This window comes from Panthera onca, chromosome A3 (genome assembly GCF_046562875.1).
Source record: "Panthera onca isolate mPanOnc1 chromosome A3, mPanOnc1 haplotype 2, whole genome shotgun sequence".
NCBI lineage: Eukaryota > Metazoa > Chordata > Mammalia > Carnivora > Felidae > Panthera > Panthera onca.
This window is the reverse complement of record NC_138341.1, coordinates 117,865,492-117,880,437: the sequence shown is the minus strand read 5'-3', so window position 1 is coordinate 117,880,437 and position 14,946 is coordinate 117,865,492. Positions and strand designations below refer to the sequence as shown.

The following is a 14,946-nucleotide window of genomic DNA, read 5'->3' as shown; positions in this document are numbered from 1 at the left end:
TTTTCAAAGAGAAAGGCACATAGTCCACAAGCATAGATGAACCAACATTGACTTGATAACCTGAATCAGAACCCTGGATGATCCATTAGTGTCAGCCATCTGCATGGCCATGGAGTTGAAATAGCTAAACATGTAGCCTCATGTACAAACTAAAGTTTGTTTGTTAAAGTAAGTTAGTTTGGTCAGAAGTGGAAGTTCTGCCATCATCTGGGCCTTCATTATTATTTATTTATCCCATAAACGTTTTCTGAGTGCTTACTTAGGATCTAATGGCAACCAGAACACAAGTGGTCCAATCCTTGTATAACACATTGTCTAGTGGGGGAATCAGACAATCAAAGAATCAACAAATAACTCTGTAATTAAAAATAAAGAAATATGCTACAGGGAAATTTCAGGGGCCATGAGGAAGAATCCCATCTGTGGCATTCAGCAAAGGCCTCTCTGAAGATAACCTGAAAAATAAGAAACATTAGCCAGATGAAGATGTAGGAAGAGCATATTGGGCAGAGGAAACAACAGGTATGAACTTGAGGAGTTTGAGAAATAGAAAGAGGGTCATTGCAGTCAAGGAATGAATCACTGACACCCCCCCCACCCCAGGTAGGAGAGATTTTAGAAGATATCTAGCCCAGTGCCCCCAGCATTTGAATCTCAGTCTAATCTACTCCCACCAAGGATTACCCTGCCTGGGCTTGCTCATCCCCAGGATAAGGAAACTCTGTGCTTCCCAAAACAGCAATCACATCTCTGGGCAGCTCTGAGTATGAGGAATGTCTACCAAGACATATATAGCCAAGAAAATACAACTGATTATTCATTCAACAAATATTTATGAAGCACTTACTATTCTAGGTGCGTTGGTGAACAAGACAGACAAAGTTGCTTCCCCGAAAGAGTTTATTTTCCAGGTGGAGACTCTGTATCCTCAACCAGATACTCAAAGACTTCCCATAGATAATTTCCAGCAAACACGAGTCACAGAGCAACATGAAAACAAGGCACTGTGAGGGAGTACTGGCAGGCTCGATAATCAGCAAAACTAGACACAGAAAGATTTCTGATATTGGAGTTATCAGACATCGTGAAAGTGTGCAATTTTTTATGGGGACCTAAGCTTCATAAGAAGACCCCTCAAAAGTCCTCACCAATGGGGGAATGGTTTAGTGTGTCTCATTTATACTCTCAAATCACTCAAAAGCTCTGTTCTCAGAAAAGCTCTTTTCTTTTTCTTTAAGCCCTTTTGATATATTGTCTGACCACAGAGGGGGAAAAATCAGCCTTCAGATGAACACATGCTCCTTCCCCCAGGCACTCTTATCCAAGTGGAAAAGATAAGAAGAGTGAGATCTTTGGATTTACTTCAGCCTGGGGATCGACCAGACTTGCAAACTCAATAAGAAAGACATAAGCCAGAAAATATTAATATTCCATGTTTTCTTCTCAGATGTCACTCATGACAAGAAAAATCACCCAAGCTTGAGGAGAGCAATGAAAAAGTGTCAAGAACTCCTAGAACTCTACAGTATTAAGCAGTTCTACAGTTGCCCCTTCAAAATTGCCCAGGTAATCAGAATGGCTGCAGATGTAAAGACAGATAACTGGACACGTGGGAGAGGATGGAAAATACCAGAAGTCTCATACATTTTGTTATGAGAATATAAAATGGTAGGTAAAGCCACTTGGGGAAGAGTTCTAATTTCTTATAAAACTAAACATACAAGGGGCACATGGATGGCTGTCAGTTAAGTGTCCAACTCTTGATTTCGGCTCAGGCCATGATCTCGTGGCTCCTGGGTTCGAGCCCCCTGTGGCATTAGGCTCTCTGCTGTCAGCACGGAGCCTGCTTCAGATCCTCTGTCCCCTTCTCTTTCTGCCCCTCCCAGCCTCAAAAATAAATAAACATTAAAAAAAGAAGAAGAAAACTAAACATACAAGATTGCCTGCAGAATTTCCTCTCTAATCATTCCATAGTTTGGAGACGAGGCGCCATGGTTGTGACTGTTAATACAGCTGGCCCCGTTAGTTTAATGGTTTAGGTCAGCCTGTCAGTGGGGCCAGTATCACTGTTTGGATATCTCTTCAGACAGGCTTTGTTCTCATCGATTGCTCTTCTAACCTTGGCCAGCCTCTTGCAAATGTAGATTCTTGTCACAAAAAGGAGCTGCTAGAGAGTGTAGTTGACCCAACAAGCTATACATTTTTAAATTAATATATGTATTCATCATTCAACAAATATAGGTACCAGGCACTATGTTAGCAGATGGGGAAAAAAGAAAACCTACAGATTTACTCAGGTAGGGTCTAAGGTGTCAGGTAATTTAAATTCCCTGTGCGTCCGTTTCATCTGTACAGGAGATCTGTAAAAATTGGGTTGTAAGTGTTAAAGGAGATATTGTATGGAAAACCCTTTGCTTAGTGCCTGTCATATAGTAAGTGCCTAGTAGATTACACGTATCATAATCATGTGAAGGACTTTATACACCACCAAGCACAATGAGAAACAGAACGAAACATTCTTTGACTATATCATCACCAGCCAAGGTATTTTAGCTATGTCTGGGACCCTGTGAGCTGTATAGCACTAAGGCCTTTATTTTAGTTCTGTTCCTATAAAAGGTGATTCTTTATGAGGATCTTGGTAATAAAACCTCTTTCTAAAAATCAGAACTGTAAAAGGCCATGCACAGACCCTAGCAGTGGACATTTGCGCTTGCTTCCAGTTTTTCACTTTTGTAAACAAGACCGAAATAAACAGCCTTGTCCATATTTGTATGCCTCTCTAATTAACCCAACAAAATTAACATAATATTTCTTATTCAGGGTTCTTTCTATTGTACTAAGTTTCCTGGAAGTTCATTTTCTCTAAATCATTTCAGGTCTTTGAAGTGTTTCTCAATTCAAACGAGCTCTGCCAGTTTGTAATGACTATATTGGATGGCCTGAAAAATCTGAAACATCCCTGCACCCAAAAATCAGCAGGAGAATTGCTAATAACATTGGTGAAAAATGCAGAGTCCCGATTTGAGAAGGTAAAAAGCTCAGTGGTCGTTTCCTGGGTTTGAAATATCGGCAAACGCTCTCCCCTCTTGCAGTTACTAAGGTCTCTTCTGCTACTCCTGTTCAATGGAGAGTAACTACTGTTGGCCCAGGGTCCATTGTTCAGTGGACTCCCCTTCAACAAGCATGTAATAAAACAGTCACTTGTATGCAACTAGGGATGGATAGTTTTAAAATCCAAGATGTGCTCCCTGTTTTCCAGAATAGAATAGTTTTGAGGGAAGATATCATTAGCACTTATGAGAATGGTAACTTCTACTTAGATCCTCATCCAGGTCAATTCAAGGTGCCAAATTTTTGAAAAGCAAGCCATGAGCAATCATCAAAGGAGACCAACTTAGCTTACAATCAAGAGATTTTATTTAAATGTATCTATAGTTGACACCTCAAGAAATAACACTGTAATTATATCATTTAGAAATATGGGAGGACAACTGAAAGCGATAAAAGGGGTAAAGTAGTAGTCTCTGGAGAGCAGGCCTGGGGAACAGGCAGGAGAGAGCCTTGAAATAGCACCGGACTTTTTAAATTGTGTACATGTTACACTTTGACAACAATAAATGTTAATTTTAAAATGATGAAAACCGACTTTTAACCTATTAAAATAGCAAAGGTACAAAAAGAACAACGTGGTGAGAACATGGTGAGATGGGCCCTTGCATCAATTGGGTGCTTTCAGCTGTAAAAAAGACCAACTCTGAGTGGCTTTGCACACAGCTGAAGTTTAAAGGGTTTGTCTGCTCGTACAATAAGAAGCCTGGAAGTGAAGTATTTTCTAGGACTGGCTCAGCCAGTCGACAGTGTTATCAAAGAGCCAGGGGCTTTTCCATCTGCCACTTTGCCTGTTCACATAGTCATAAGGTGGTCACAGCAGCTTCAGACTTTATGTGCAGATAAGACTGTATCCAGCAAACCAGAAAGATACTGCCTTCCTTTTGTCCCTTTAATCAGGGAGGAAAGTGTTTCCCAAAAGCCTCCAGGAGATTTTTTTTCCCGTGTTTCATTGGCCAGAATTGCATCACGTGCCAGCTTAAAAGCGGCTCTGGCAACTGGTGATAATGAAAGCCATTTTATATGAGGGTGCTGAGGACTGCCTTTCTGAGAAGCTGACATTTCCACAGAGACTTGAAGCCATGAGTCTATGGGTGGGCAGAGAAGGCCAAGAAGAAAAATTGCACCAAAATCCAGTGGCTCCGGTTTCCAGAGATGGTAGACATCTCTGGGTGAAAGGCAAGCAGAGACTCCTCTGGCATTGTCAGAGTCAGAGCAGAAAAAAATCCCAACTTCCTTGTAAGACTTTTACTAGTTTGGTTTATTATAAAATCAATACATAGTCATTGAGGAGAAATTAGAAAAATATGTAAGCAAAAAAATCAATATCCCATCATTCAAAGTCACATTATTAATACCTTTGTATGTAAGTTCTTCTAAATATTTTTATATACATATACATACATAAAGATCTATTGTAGGTAGTTTTTAAATACTAAACATTCTTGTCACCCCCTGAATCTTTCAGAAATAGCCACAATATCCTCAGTAACCATCATTGTCCCATAGGATCAAGGTCTTAGTGATTTCTTTTCCTTCTTCAGGTGCCAGAAATTATGGGAGTGATCTGTGCCCGGCTATCCATAATCAGCCAGCCTAGAGTCCGCCAACAAATCATAAATACTGTGAGTTTGTTTATCTCCAGGCCCAAGTACACAGATATAGTGATCAGCCACCTTCTGTGTCATCCAGTACCATATGACAGGTAACAGAACCTAGTAGAGCCTCTAAATGAAATTGGAGGGTGTGACACAGCCCCTGGTATTGTGGAACATGGCTGCCCTCAAAAATCTAATGATATTCTTGTAGAAGAGATAAGATATAGACAGATAACCGACAATATAAGTCAGAATATAACGCATAAACATAAAGAAACAATCCAACAAATCCAGAATGAAGAACACTGTATAAGATAGCTGGACTAAACTCTTCAAACAAGTTAATGTCATGAAAGAAAAATGTGCTGGGGTCACTGTTCTAGATAAAAAGGCACCAAAGAGATAAAGCCAAATGTAATACATGAACTTGATTGGATCCTGGATGAAAACATAAACTGTCAAAGAAAATTTTGAGGAAATTTAAGTATAAACTCTGTAATAGATTACTGAATTAATGTAATTTTCTTAGGTGTGAAATGATAATGTGGTTATACAGAAAAATGTTCTTATTCTTAGGAGATCAAAGCTGAAGTTATTTAGGGGTGAATATCATGATTATCTGTAATGCACTTGAGAAAGATTTAGCCAAAACATACATACATAAAAAAGAAAATATGAATATATCCATAAATAGGAATAAACCACATAGAGAAAAAAACAAGATGCTTTTTTACATACAAGTGTGGCTTTCAGAGTCGGAGGCACCCTGAAAGCTCCAGGAGATCCTTATGGGGAAGATAATGAAGCATTATGAGAAGGTTCTAGGCCCCCACTTCCTTTATCAGAGCAGCATCTTTTTTTTTTTTTTTTTAATGTAAGCTCTGTGCCCAGGGTGGGGCTTAAACTCACCACCCCAAGATCAAGAGTTTCATGCTCTACCAACTGAGCCAGCCAGACAAGAACAGCATCTCTTTTTGTCTGCTTTATATATTGTGATTCTGGGTAATTATTATATTTGAAAAAAAGATTTCTTAGCTTTTTTTTTTTTTAATTTTTAAAATGTTTATTTATTTCTGAACAACAGAGAAAGACAGAGCACAAGCAGGGGTGGGGCGAAGAGAGAGGGGGACACAGAATCCGAAGCAGGCTCCAGACTCTGAGCTGTCAGCACAGAGCCCAATGCGGGGCCCGAACCCACGAACCGCAAGATCATGACCCGAGTCGAAGCCAGACACCCAACCGACTGAGCCACCTAGGCGCCCCAAGATTTCTTAGCTTTAAACTGTTTGAAAACCACTTCCAATGAATGATTCTCACAATGTCTTGGTGCAGTGCTGATGTTTTCTGTAAGCTGAACTTAAGACACTTTACCACTAAGTCGAATAAAGGAAGATGTTTACCCATGCAAAAAAAAAAAAAAAAAGAGTTCATACAATTTTTTAAAAAATATTATTTTGTATATTTCTGTAATCCATTATTTTTAAACCTTTACTGCTTGCTTCAGCTTATATGAAACTTATGATTTCATACAAAATATTAAATATAGATTCTTATATGAAACTTATGATTTCATACAAAATATTGAATATACTTAATCATTTTAAAGTGTAATTTTAGCATAATTTTATTATTCTAGCTCTTGGAACAAGAGTTGGTTTAACTGGGGTGATTGCTCTTAGCAGTCTGTGCAAAGCAACTACTATGTCCAAGGTGCTGTTGGGCCTGTAGAAATAAGGAATAGGACACAAGCCCTGTCCTGGAGCAGCACACAGTCTGATAGCAGACCTAGACGAATAACAGAGGACCCAAAGCAAAATAAAAGAGTTCTGTGGAAGCTCCTGTAGGAGGTGATTTAATTAGATGAAGGATTGGGGAGGGAGTTTTAAAAGAAGGGCAGCCACAAGCTAAGTGTTTAGTGTAAATTAGCCAAGCAGAAGGGGGACAGGGCAGTGGAAAAGGCATTCTGGACAGGAGGAATAGCAAAACTAAACACAAGGAAGGTATGAAACAGCTTGATGAATGCATACCCCCAAAGGGATGATGCAAACAAAAACCACTGAATCAGTATCACTGGAGGGGAAACCGTATTTTTAACAAACTCTCCAGATGTATTTTTCACACTAAAATTTGTGAACCATTGGCTTATAGGCTAATGTATGTGTTTTCCTAATTCAGATGCATTCCCAGCACTTACAAATGTACAGACCAAAAGCATTTTTGAAACACTTCTTTCACAATAAATAGCTTCTCAAATTACTTCATTTACTTCCTAGGGAATTCAAAGAAGGAAAAAAAAAAAGGATAGGTAAATATAGGAATTTCTTAATTTCATCCCAAGAACGAGTGTTCATTTTCTACAATCTGTTGCCCCAGCTAGGAGCCTTTTCAGTATATCATATTGCCTTTATGGCCTTCCCTTTAGGAGTCCTTTAGGACCTTCTCAATTTGTTTTATCCATGGATGAGAATTATCAGAGGAGTGAAATTATCAGGGAGTGAAATGTTGGAATAGTCTTTAAGCCTCTCAATTTTTAGAGTGATTCTGATATAGACAGTTGGAAGACCATACTTGCTGTAGCACACAAAGATACCTAAGTAGATTCTGGAAATAAGAGAATGAGTTAAAACCAGGAGTAACTCCCAATGTTCCCCTGACAATGCTCTTCTACAGTGTTTATATAAATGTCAGGCCCTACCTTTGAGTCAATTATAGAAGAAGAAAAGTTCCTACACACTATCTTTCTTCGAGAAGAGACCTGGGGCGCCTGGGTGGCCCAATTGGTTAAGCATCCGACACTTGGTTTCGGCTCAGGTCACGGTCTCACGTTTCATGAGTTCAAGCCCCACATCGGGCTGTGATGGCAGTGCTGAGCCTGTTTGGGGTTCTCTCTCTCCCTCTCTCTCTGCCCCTCCCCTACTTGCTCTCTCTGTCTCTCTCGAAATTAATAAATAAAATTAAAACAAAAAACAAAAAAAGAGGGGCACCTCGGTGGCTCAGTTGGTTGAGCGTCCGACTTCGGCTCACATCATAATCTCATGGTCTGTGAGTTCGAACCCCGTGTCAGGTTCTGTGCTGACAGCTCAGAGCCTGGAGCCTGCTTCGAATTCTGTGTCAGTCTCTCTGCCCCTCCCCCGCTCATGCTGTCTGTGTGTGTGTGTGTGTGTGTGTGTGTGTGTGTGTGTGTGTGTATGTCTCTCTCTCTCTGTCAAAAATAAATAAACATTTAAAAAAAAAAAAGAAAAAAAGAAGAGGAGATCTCTTCTGGGGCACCTGGGTGGCTCAGTCATTTGAGCATCTGACTCCTGGTTTCAGCTAAGGTCATGATCTCACAGTTTGTGAGTTCAAGCCCTGAGCCAGGCTCTGTGCTAATAGCTTGGAGCCTGCTTGGATTCTCTCTCTCTCTGTCCCTCCTCCTCCCTCAAAATAAATAAGTAAACTTAAAAAAAAGTCCAGGGGCTCCTGGGTGGCTCAAGTATCTGACTCTTGGTTTGGGTTCAGGTCATGATCTCGCATTTCATGAGTTTGAGCCCCACTTCAGGCTCTGAGCTGACAGTGTGGAACCTGCTTGGGATTCTCTCCCTCTTTCTTTGTCCCTTCTGCTCTCTCTCTCTCTCTTTCTCAAAAGAAATAAATAAACTTAAAAAAAAATAAAAATAAAAAGTCCAGTAGTAAAAATTTTAAAATAAGTAAATAAAAGAAGAGACTTCTTCTAAGGAGAATCAAAGCTTTATTTCTCAGCTTGGACTTGTCCAAAACTTGAGGACCATAGACTGGATTGAATAAATATATCTTTGAATTCCTTCTGTAAGCCTGGCATTGTGCTAGACCCTGAGGGGTTCATAGAAGAAAAGCCAAATATAATCCCTGCCTTCAGAGGGAACAGATGGACACATACAAAGAACTGAAAATAGTACATGTAAGATCAAGGCAACCTCTATACAGAAGAAATTGTGAAAGTGTTATGAGAACTCTCATGAGAGACATGGTAAAGAAGCAGCAAAAGTTTCACAGAGGAGATGACAATGGAGCTGGACCTTGAAGGATTTTGTCAGGCAGGGAAGCTTTTGGGAAAGGGCCTTCCAGTTCAAGGACAGGCAATAAGCAGAAGTGTAGAGTTGTCAAAGTCCATTGTTTGGTAAAGATGAATGGTCTGGGGTAGCTAGAGCGCAGATATGTGACAGGGATCTGAAAAGATCAATTAGGACCAGTTTGTCTTGAAGTCCATGCTGAGGCATGGGAATTTGAGATTATAAAACCTTGGGACTTACTGTTACGAAATCAGAGAGTAAGTCTTTTGAGAGCCTGAAAACCTGAGCAGAGAGGAAAATCACTTACAGATTGGATTCCAGATTTTAGGAAGGTCATGGTCATGGTGGGCCTAGGATAAGCCATTCTCCTGAACCCCCTTGTTCTTTGGGATTTCCAGGCATCTGGCTGAATTGTGGAGAACTCTGGATGTAAAACTGCCCAGCACCACCTGGATTCTGTGGAGACTCCTGAGGAAGTTGCAGAAATGCCATAATGCACCCACCCACGAGAAGATGGCCTATATGGCTGTTGCTGTAAGCCACTGAACTTTGCCCTTCCAACTTCAACACCATACGCTCCCCCTCTTGGGATGACTGGCCCAACACCCCATCTGTAGTATCCCTTTTCATCACTCTCAGAAGTTTGCGTCTGTCATCCATTTATAAATCTACAATGTCTCTGCCAAGGGATTGACATGGAGGGGGCTTGGGAGAATGAAGGAATCAATATGGTATAATGAAGTTTAGTTTAATCAGTATGGTTAAATGTTCCTTTATCCTTTAAAAAATATGTACCATCATAGTAAAAGAGTAATACACACTTGTGAAAAAAAATGTCAAATAATACCGAAGAGTATAAATGACAGAAAAGGTCCTCCTTGAGCAGAAGTCGGCAAACTCTTTCTGTAAAGGACCAGAAGGTAAATATTTTAGGTTTTCAGGTCACATATAGTCTCTATCATATATTCTTTGGATTTTTTTTTAAATCTTTTAAAAACCTAAAGACCATTCTTAGCCTAGCTGTATCATCTCCCTAAAAATGAACTTTCTAGAAGTATTTATACATATATAATTTTTTTTTGTATTTGGTATACTTTCCCCCATTTTTTCTTTTAAGTAATACTTTTTAAAGAGAAGTTTTAGGTTTACAACAAAATTGAGTAGAAAGTACAAAGTTTCTATATACTCTCCGACTCCTACACACACAGCCTTCCCCACTATCACTATATACTTTTTACTTTCTTTCCTACCAGCTTACAGTTCAGCTCTCTCTGACCTAAGTTATTATCATACATGTATTTTTTAGCTTCCAAAATTATTCTGACGTCTTTAATCTGCCATAGTCTTCTCTCCTATTCTCTTTGTTTTTGTGGATTGATACCTTTTTAAAAACCCCTGTAATGGGGCGCCTGGGTGGCGCAGTCGGTTAAGCATCCGACTTCAGCCAGGTCACGATCTCGCGGTCCGTGAGTTCGAGCCCCGCATCAGGCTCTGGGCTGATGGCTCGGAGCCTGGAGCCTGTTTCCGATTCTGTGTCTCCCTCTCTCTCTGCCCCTCCCCAGTTCATGCTCTGTCTCTCTCTGTCCCAAAAATAAAATAAAAAACGTTGAAAAAAAAAATTAAAAAAAAAAAAATAAAAAAATAAAAACCCCTGTAATGTTAACTTAGTGTAGTTTTAGGAGTTAGGGCAGACAAAGGTACATTTTTAATCATGTTAGTCTATAAAATTGTATGTATATATTAATAGGATCAAATTACATGTACTGTTTGATGATCTGCTTTTTTTATTTAACAGTATATGAACTACTTTCCATGTCAAAACATAAGCCTGTTATTCTTTTCATGGCTGCCTAGTAATTAATTCATTTTTATTACCTTTTTAAAAATAGATAACACTTAATATGGCACAGAACCATTTATTTCATTTCCAAGTTTCCTATTAGTGAACCTTTTGACAATTTTCAAACTTTTGCCATTAAAACAGTGCTATAATAAATTTTTTTTTTTTTTTTAATTTTTTTTTTCAACGTTTTTTATTTATTTTTGGGACAGAGAGAGACAGACAGAGCATGAACGGGGGAGGGGCAGAGAGAGGGAGACACAGAATCGGAAACAGGCTCCAGGCTCTGGGCCATCAGCCCAGAGCCCGACGCGGGGCTCGAAAATAAATTTAATCACACACACATGAAGTCTGTTATACATATCCAATTATTTTCTTAGGATAATGGCCATTGTAGGGGAATTTCTAGGCCAAGGGTGGGCTGATTTAAACTTTTGAGAATTCCCAGATGGTCCTCTAAAACATTGCCCTTCTACCAGTCATATGTGAGAATGCCCATTTACCCACACCCTTACCACACTGAGCATTCCTAGCCTTTTTATTGTTGCCTAGCTGATAGGTAAAAAAAGGAGTATTATTTTAATTACAATCTTGTTATTGGTGAGAGTGAAGTAGCCATTTATATTTTGTGACTTGTCTGCTCATGTTCTATGTACCAGTGCTTCTCATATTTAATATGCATGCAAACCAGGGCACCTGGGTGGCTCATTTGGTTAAGCATCTGACTTTGCAGGTCATGATCGACCTGCAGGTCCCAAGTTCGAGCCTCACGTTGGGCTCTGTGCTGACAGCTCAGAGCCTGGAGCCTGTTTCAGATTCTGTGTCTTCTCTCTCTGTGCCCCTCCCCCACTCATGCTCTGTCTCTCTCTGTCTCTCTCTCTCAAAAATAAATAAACATTAAAAAATTTTTTAAAAATAAAAATATGCACACAAACCACAATCAGCTAGGGATCTTACTGAAATGTAGGTTCTGATGCAGCAGGTCTGGGGTGGGGCTTGAGCTTCTCCATTTCTAACCAGGTCCCAGGCGATGCCAGTGCTGCTGGTGTGTGGCCCATACTTTGAGTAGCAAGCCTTTACCTTTTTTTTCTTACTGATACAAAAAAGGACTTTATATATTAAAAACATCACATCAGTGCAAATGATTTCTCTAGGTTATTTGTAATCTAACTTTGTTTACTACAAATTTTGCCATGGCTTTATATTTGTATGTGGTCAAATATGTTAATAGTTTCCTTATAATATGGTTCTGGATTTTAGACTCCCCTCACTCTTGGGTAACTTTTAGTAACTATTGTACTCCTATTCCTTTTCCCCCTCACTTTCATGTCCCTGCACTGTTTACCACTACTGTTCTGCCTATGGGATAGTAAAGCCAGAAAGCATGTTCTGGCACAAGCACAGATAAAGCAAGTGAGGGATAGTGCTAACAGGTGTTCAGCCCTCTGGTGTGTCTTTTCTACCACAGGCAACAGACGCCCTTTATGAGGTGTTTGTGGGAAACAGGCTCCGAGCAGCTACATTCCGACTCTTCCCTCAGCTTCTCATGACACTGCTTATCCAGATACACCACAGCATTGGCCTTACCATGTCTGATGTCGCCATCCCAAGCGGTCTGTACACAGAACAGGAGATGTCTTCACAGGTCACCCCTTTGTGGTACTGCCTTTTGTGATTTCATTGACCTTAACTAACACTCAGCTCTCAGCACTGTGGTAGACACAAGGATAGCCAAGATGTGGTCCCAATCGTGGGAGAGTTTACAGTCCACTATCATGAGACGTCAAGATGAAATGCCCAGGAATTATTCTGGGCTCTCACTGGTTGGTTGTCTGGTTTTATTGGTGCCAAGGTAAACTCAGTATAAATTCATTAGTGTCACTGTGGCCCATGACTTTCTTTCAGACGAAGTGCTATAATGTGGATTATTAAGAACACCTGACTAAAAGTCAGGAGAACTGAGTTCTAATTCTCATTCATTTAATTAGCTATGTACCCTGGGCAAATCTTTCTGTTGTTCTGTGCCTTAGTTTCCCTATCGGTAAATTAGGTCAGGCTCAGTACTCTCTAAAGACCCTCTAGTTTTAGGATTCTCTGGTGTTATGTCCAGCATAAAGTTCAGTAAGTAGTAAGGGTAGTTTATTTTTTAAAGTAATCTCTCCACCCAAAGTGAGGCTCAAACTTACAACCTGGAGATCAAGAGTTGCATGCTGTACTGATGGAGCCAGCCAGGCATTCTAGTAATGGGGGTAGTTTAAAAAGCAGTGTGGGTAAGGGCACTGGAGGTGGCTCAGTTGGTTGAGCATCCAACTCTTGATTTCACCTCAGGTCATGATCCCAATGTCATGGGATCGAGCCCCTGTGTTGGGCTCATGCTGAGCATGGAGCCTGCTTGGGATTCTCTTTCTCCCTCTGCCCCTCTTCCCCACTTGTGTGCTCTCACTCTCTCTCTCTCTCTCTCTCTCCCTCTCTCTAAAAATATAAAAATAAAAATAAAAAGCAGTGTGGGTAAATTTATGGAGGGGGTAAATTGTATCTAAATAAAGCTTTAATTTTTTTAAGTTTATTTTTGAGAGAGAGAGAGAGAGAGAGAGAGAGAGAGCAAGTGGGGGAGGGGCAGAGAGAGAGAGAGAGAGAGAGAGAGAGAGAGAATCGTGACCTGAGCTGAAACCAAGAGTCGGATGCTTAACTGACTGAGCCACCCAGGCACCCCTAAATAAAGCTTTGGAAAAAAGCAGTGGGTATGGGTTTAGCATCCCATATCATTTGTTTTATCATAGATTTCAAACTCCCAGGGATACAAAATTTAGTTAGATTTCTTTATGCTAAAAATTTGTGTGAAGGGCTTTTCAAGTTGTTAGAGCATTAAGAGTCTTTGGGGAAATCTGGAAAGAAGAGAATTACTGTCCAGCAGCTATCAGTGCATGACCCTCCTCAGTGAGAGCAGGGTGATCATGTGCTGATAAGTTGGAGGGACCTGTTCTATTCACGTGTACTGGTTTTGTTTGATTTAGCTTCGCCATACAGGCTACAAAGACTCTCCTTCTCAGAACATTGTGCTGGCAGGAATTCAACATCATGGAAAAGAATAAAGGATGGACCCTCTTGGAAGGAAAAGATGGCCATCTTCAGGGAATATCTCTCCTTGCCAAGTAAGGTTTCCTTGCCATGTACACCTGCTCTAAATCAGCATTGATTTAGGTACTTTTCTCCCTTTTAGTTAAAACAGCAACCTAAGCTGGATAACATCACAGGTTAGGGAAATACCCACTATGCCAGGCAAATATTTTAGAGGTCCTGACAGTGCTATACCCTCCTGTGTACCTGAAGCTGGGCAAAATCCTCAGAGGACCCCTAGCCCTGGGAATAATGCAATCTGGATAGGAGCATTTATTTCCACCCCCCCCCCCTTTTTTTTTTTTGGATTTTAATTTTGAATAATCTCTACACCCTCCATGGGGCTCAAACTTAAAACTTAAGATCAAGAGTCATACTCTCCACTGACTGAGCCAGCCAGGCACCCCAAGAATAGGAGCATTTCTAAGAAGTGTCCTATTGGGTGTTATGTTTTGCAGTGCACTGCTGGAAAGAAATCACCTCTTTGCAAATAAGATCATGTACTTGTTGGTCCCTCTTCTTAACCGAGGGAATGATAAACATAAACTCACATCTGCAGGATTTTTCGTGGAGGTAAGATTCGTTAGAAGCTGAATTCAGGAAGCCTGTAAAGCAGCACTGCCTGCCTTCCTGGGCCCCATCCAACTTCATGGCAGGCTGGGATCCATAACAGACATGGGACAGAAATAGTTTCAGGTTCAAGCCTACTGAAATACTTCTTGTCTTATGTACCTACAGTGTAAGCATCACCCTGTAATATAGTACAGGTTTCAAAGGAAAATGTGTATTTTGGAGTTGGTGGGAAGGTGGTTCCCCTCCTGAAAAAGGGCTTAAAGGTAACTTCTACAGGGGTGCCTGGATGGATCTGTCTGTTAAGCGTCTGACTTTGGCTCAGGTAATGATCTCACAGTTTGTGAGTTCAAACCCCACGTCAGGCTCTGTGCTGACAGCTCAGAGCCTGGAGTCTGTGTCGGATTCTGTGTCTCCCTCTCTCTCTGCCCCTCCTCTGCTCACACTCTGTCTTTCTCTCTCAAAAATAAATAAACATTAAAAAAATTTTTTTTAAAAAGGTAAATCCTTTGGCTTATTTCTGGATTCTTTCAGCTTCTCCAGAGTCCAGTGGCTAGGAGACTGCCCAGCATATACTCTATTGCCCGCTTGAAAGACTGGCTACATCATGGAAATAATGTCTTCAAAACTCTTGCCCTAAAGGGACTGCACTATCTTACCAGACACCAGGAGATGGTAGGAG

At 40.5% G+C, this 14,946-nt stretch overlaps 1 protein-coding gene across 5 annotated transcripts in view; it reads left to right on the top strand.

Annotated features, from left to right (window-relative positions):
• The window catches only part of MROH8 (maestro heat like repeat family member 8), a 59,838-nt gene that overhangs the window by 30,831 nt on the left and 14,061 nt on the right, over positions 1 to 14,946 (top strand). For 4 of the 5 annotated variants that reach the window (XR_013554530.2, XR_013554529.2, XM_078444086.2 and 1 more), the window contains exons 10-17: positions 1,448 to 1,566; positions 2,880 to 3,032; positions 4,656 to 4,816; positions 9,136 to 9,271; positions 12,046 to 12,236; positions 13,592 to 13,729; positions 14,153 to 14,267; positions 14,799 to 14,939. Coding sequence is in view for 3 of the 5 variants with exons in the window: in XM_078444086.2 (XP_078300212.2) it covers positions 1,448 to 1,566; positions 2,880 to 3,032; positions 4,656 to 4,816; positions 9,136 to 9,271; positions 12,046 to 12,236; positions 13,592 to 13,729; positions 14,153 to 14,267; positions 14,799 to 14,939 (1,154 nt within the window). In the remaining 2 variants the exon portion in view is untranslated. Of the gene's footprint in view, positions 1 to 1,447; positions 1,567 to 2,879; positions 3,033 to 4,655; positions 4,817 to 9,135; positions 9,272 to 12,045; positions 12,237 to 13,591; positions 13,730 to 14,152; positions 14,268 to 14,798; positions 14,941 to 14,946 lie in introns of those variants that run through there. The other variant, XM_081795346.1, reaches the window with a different exon arrangement.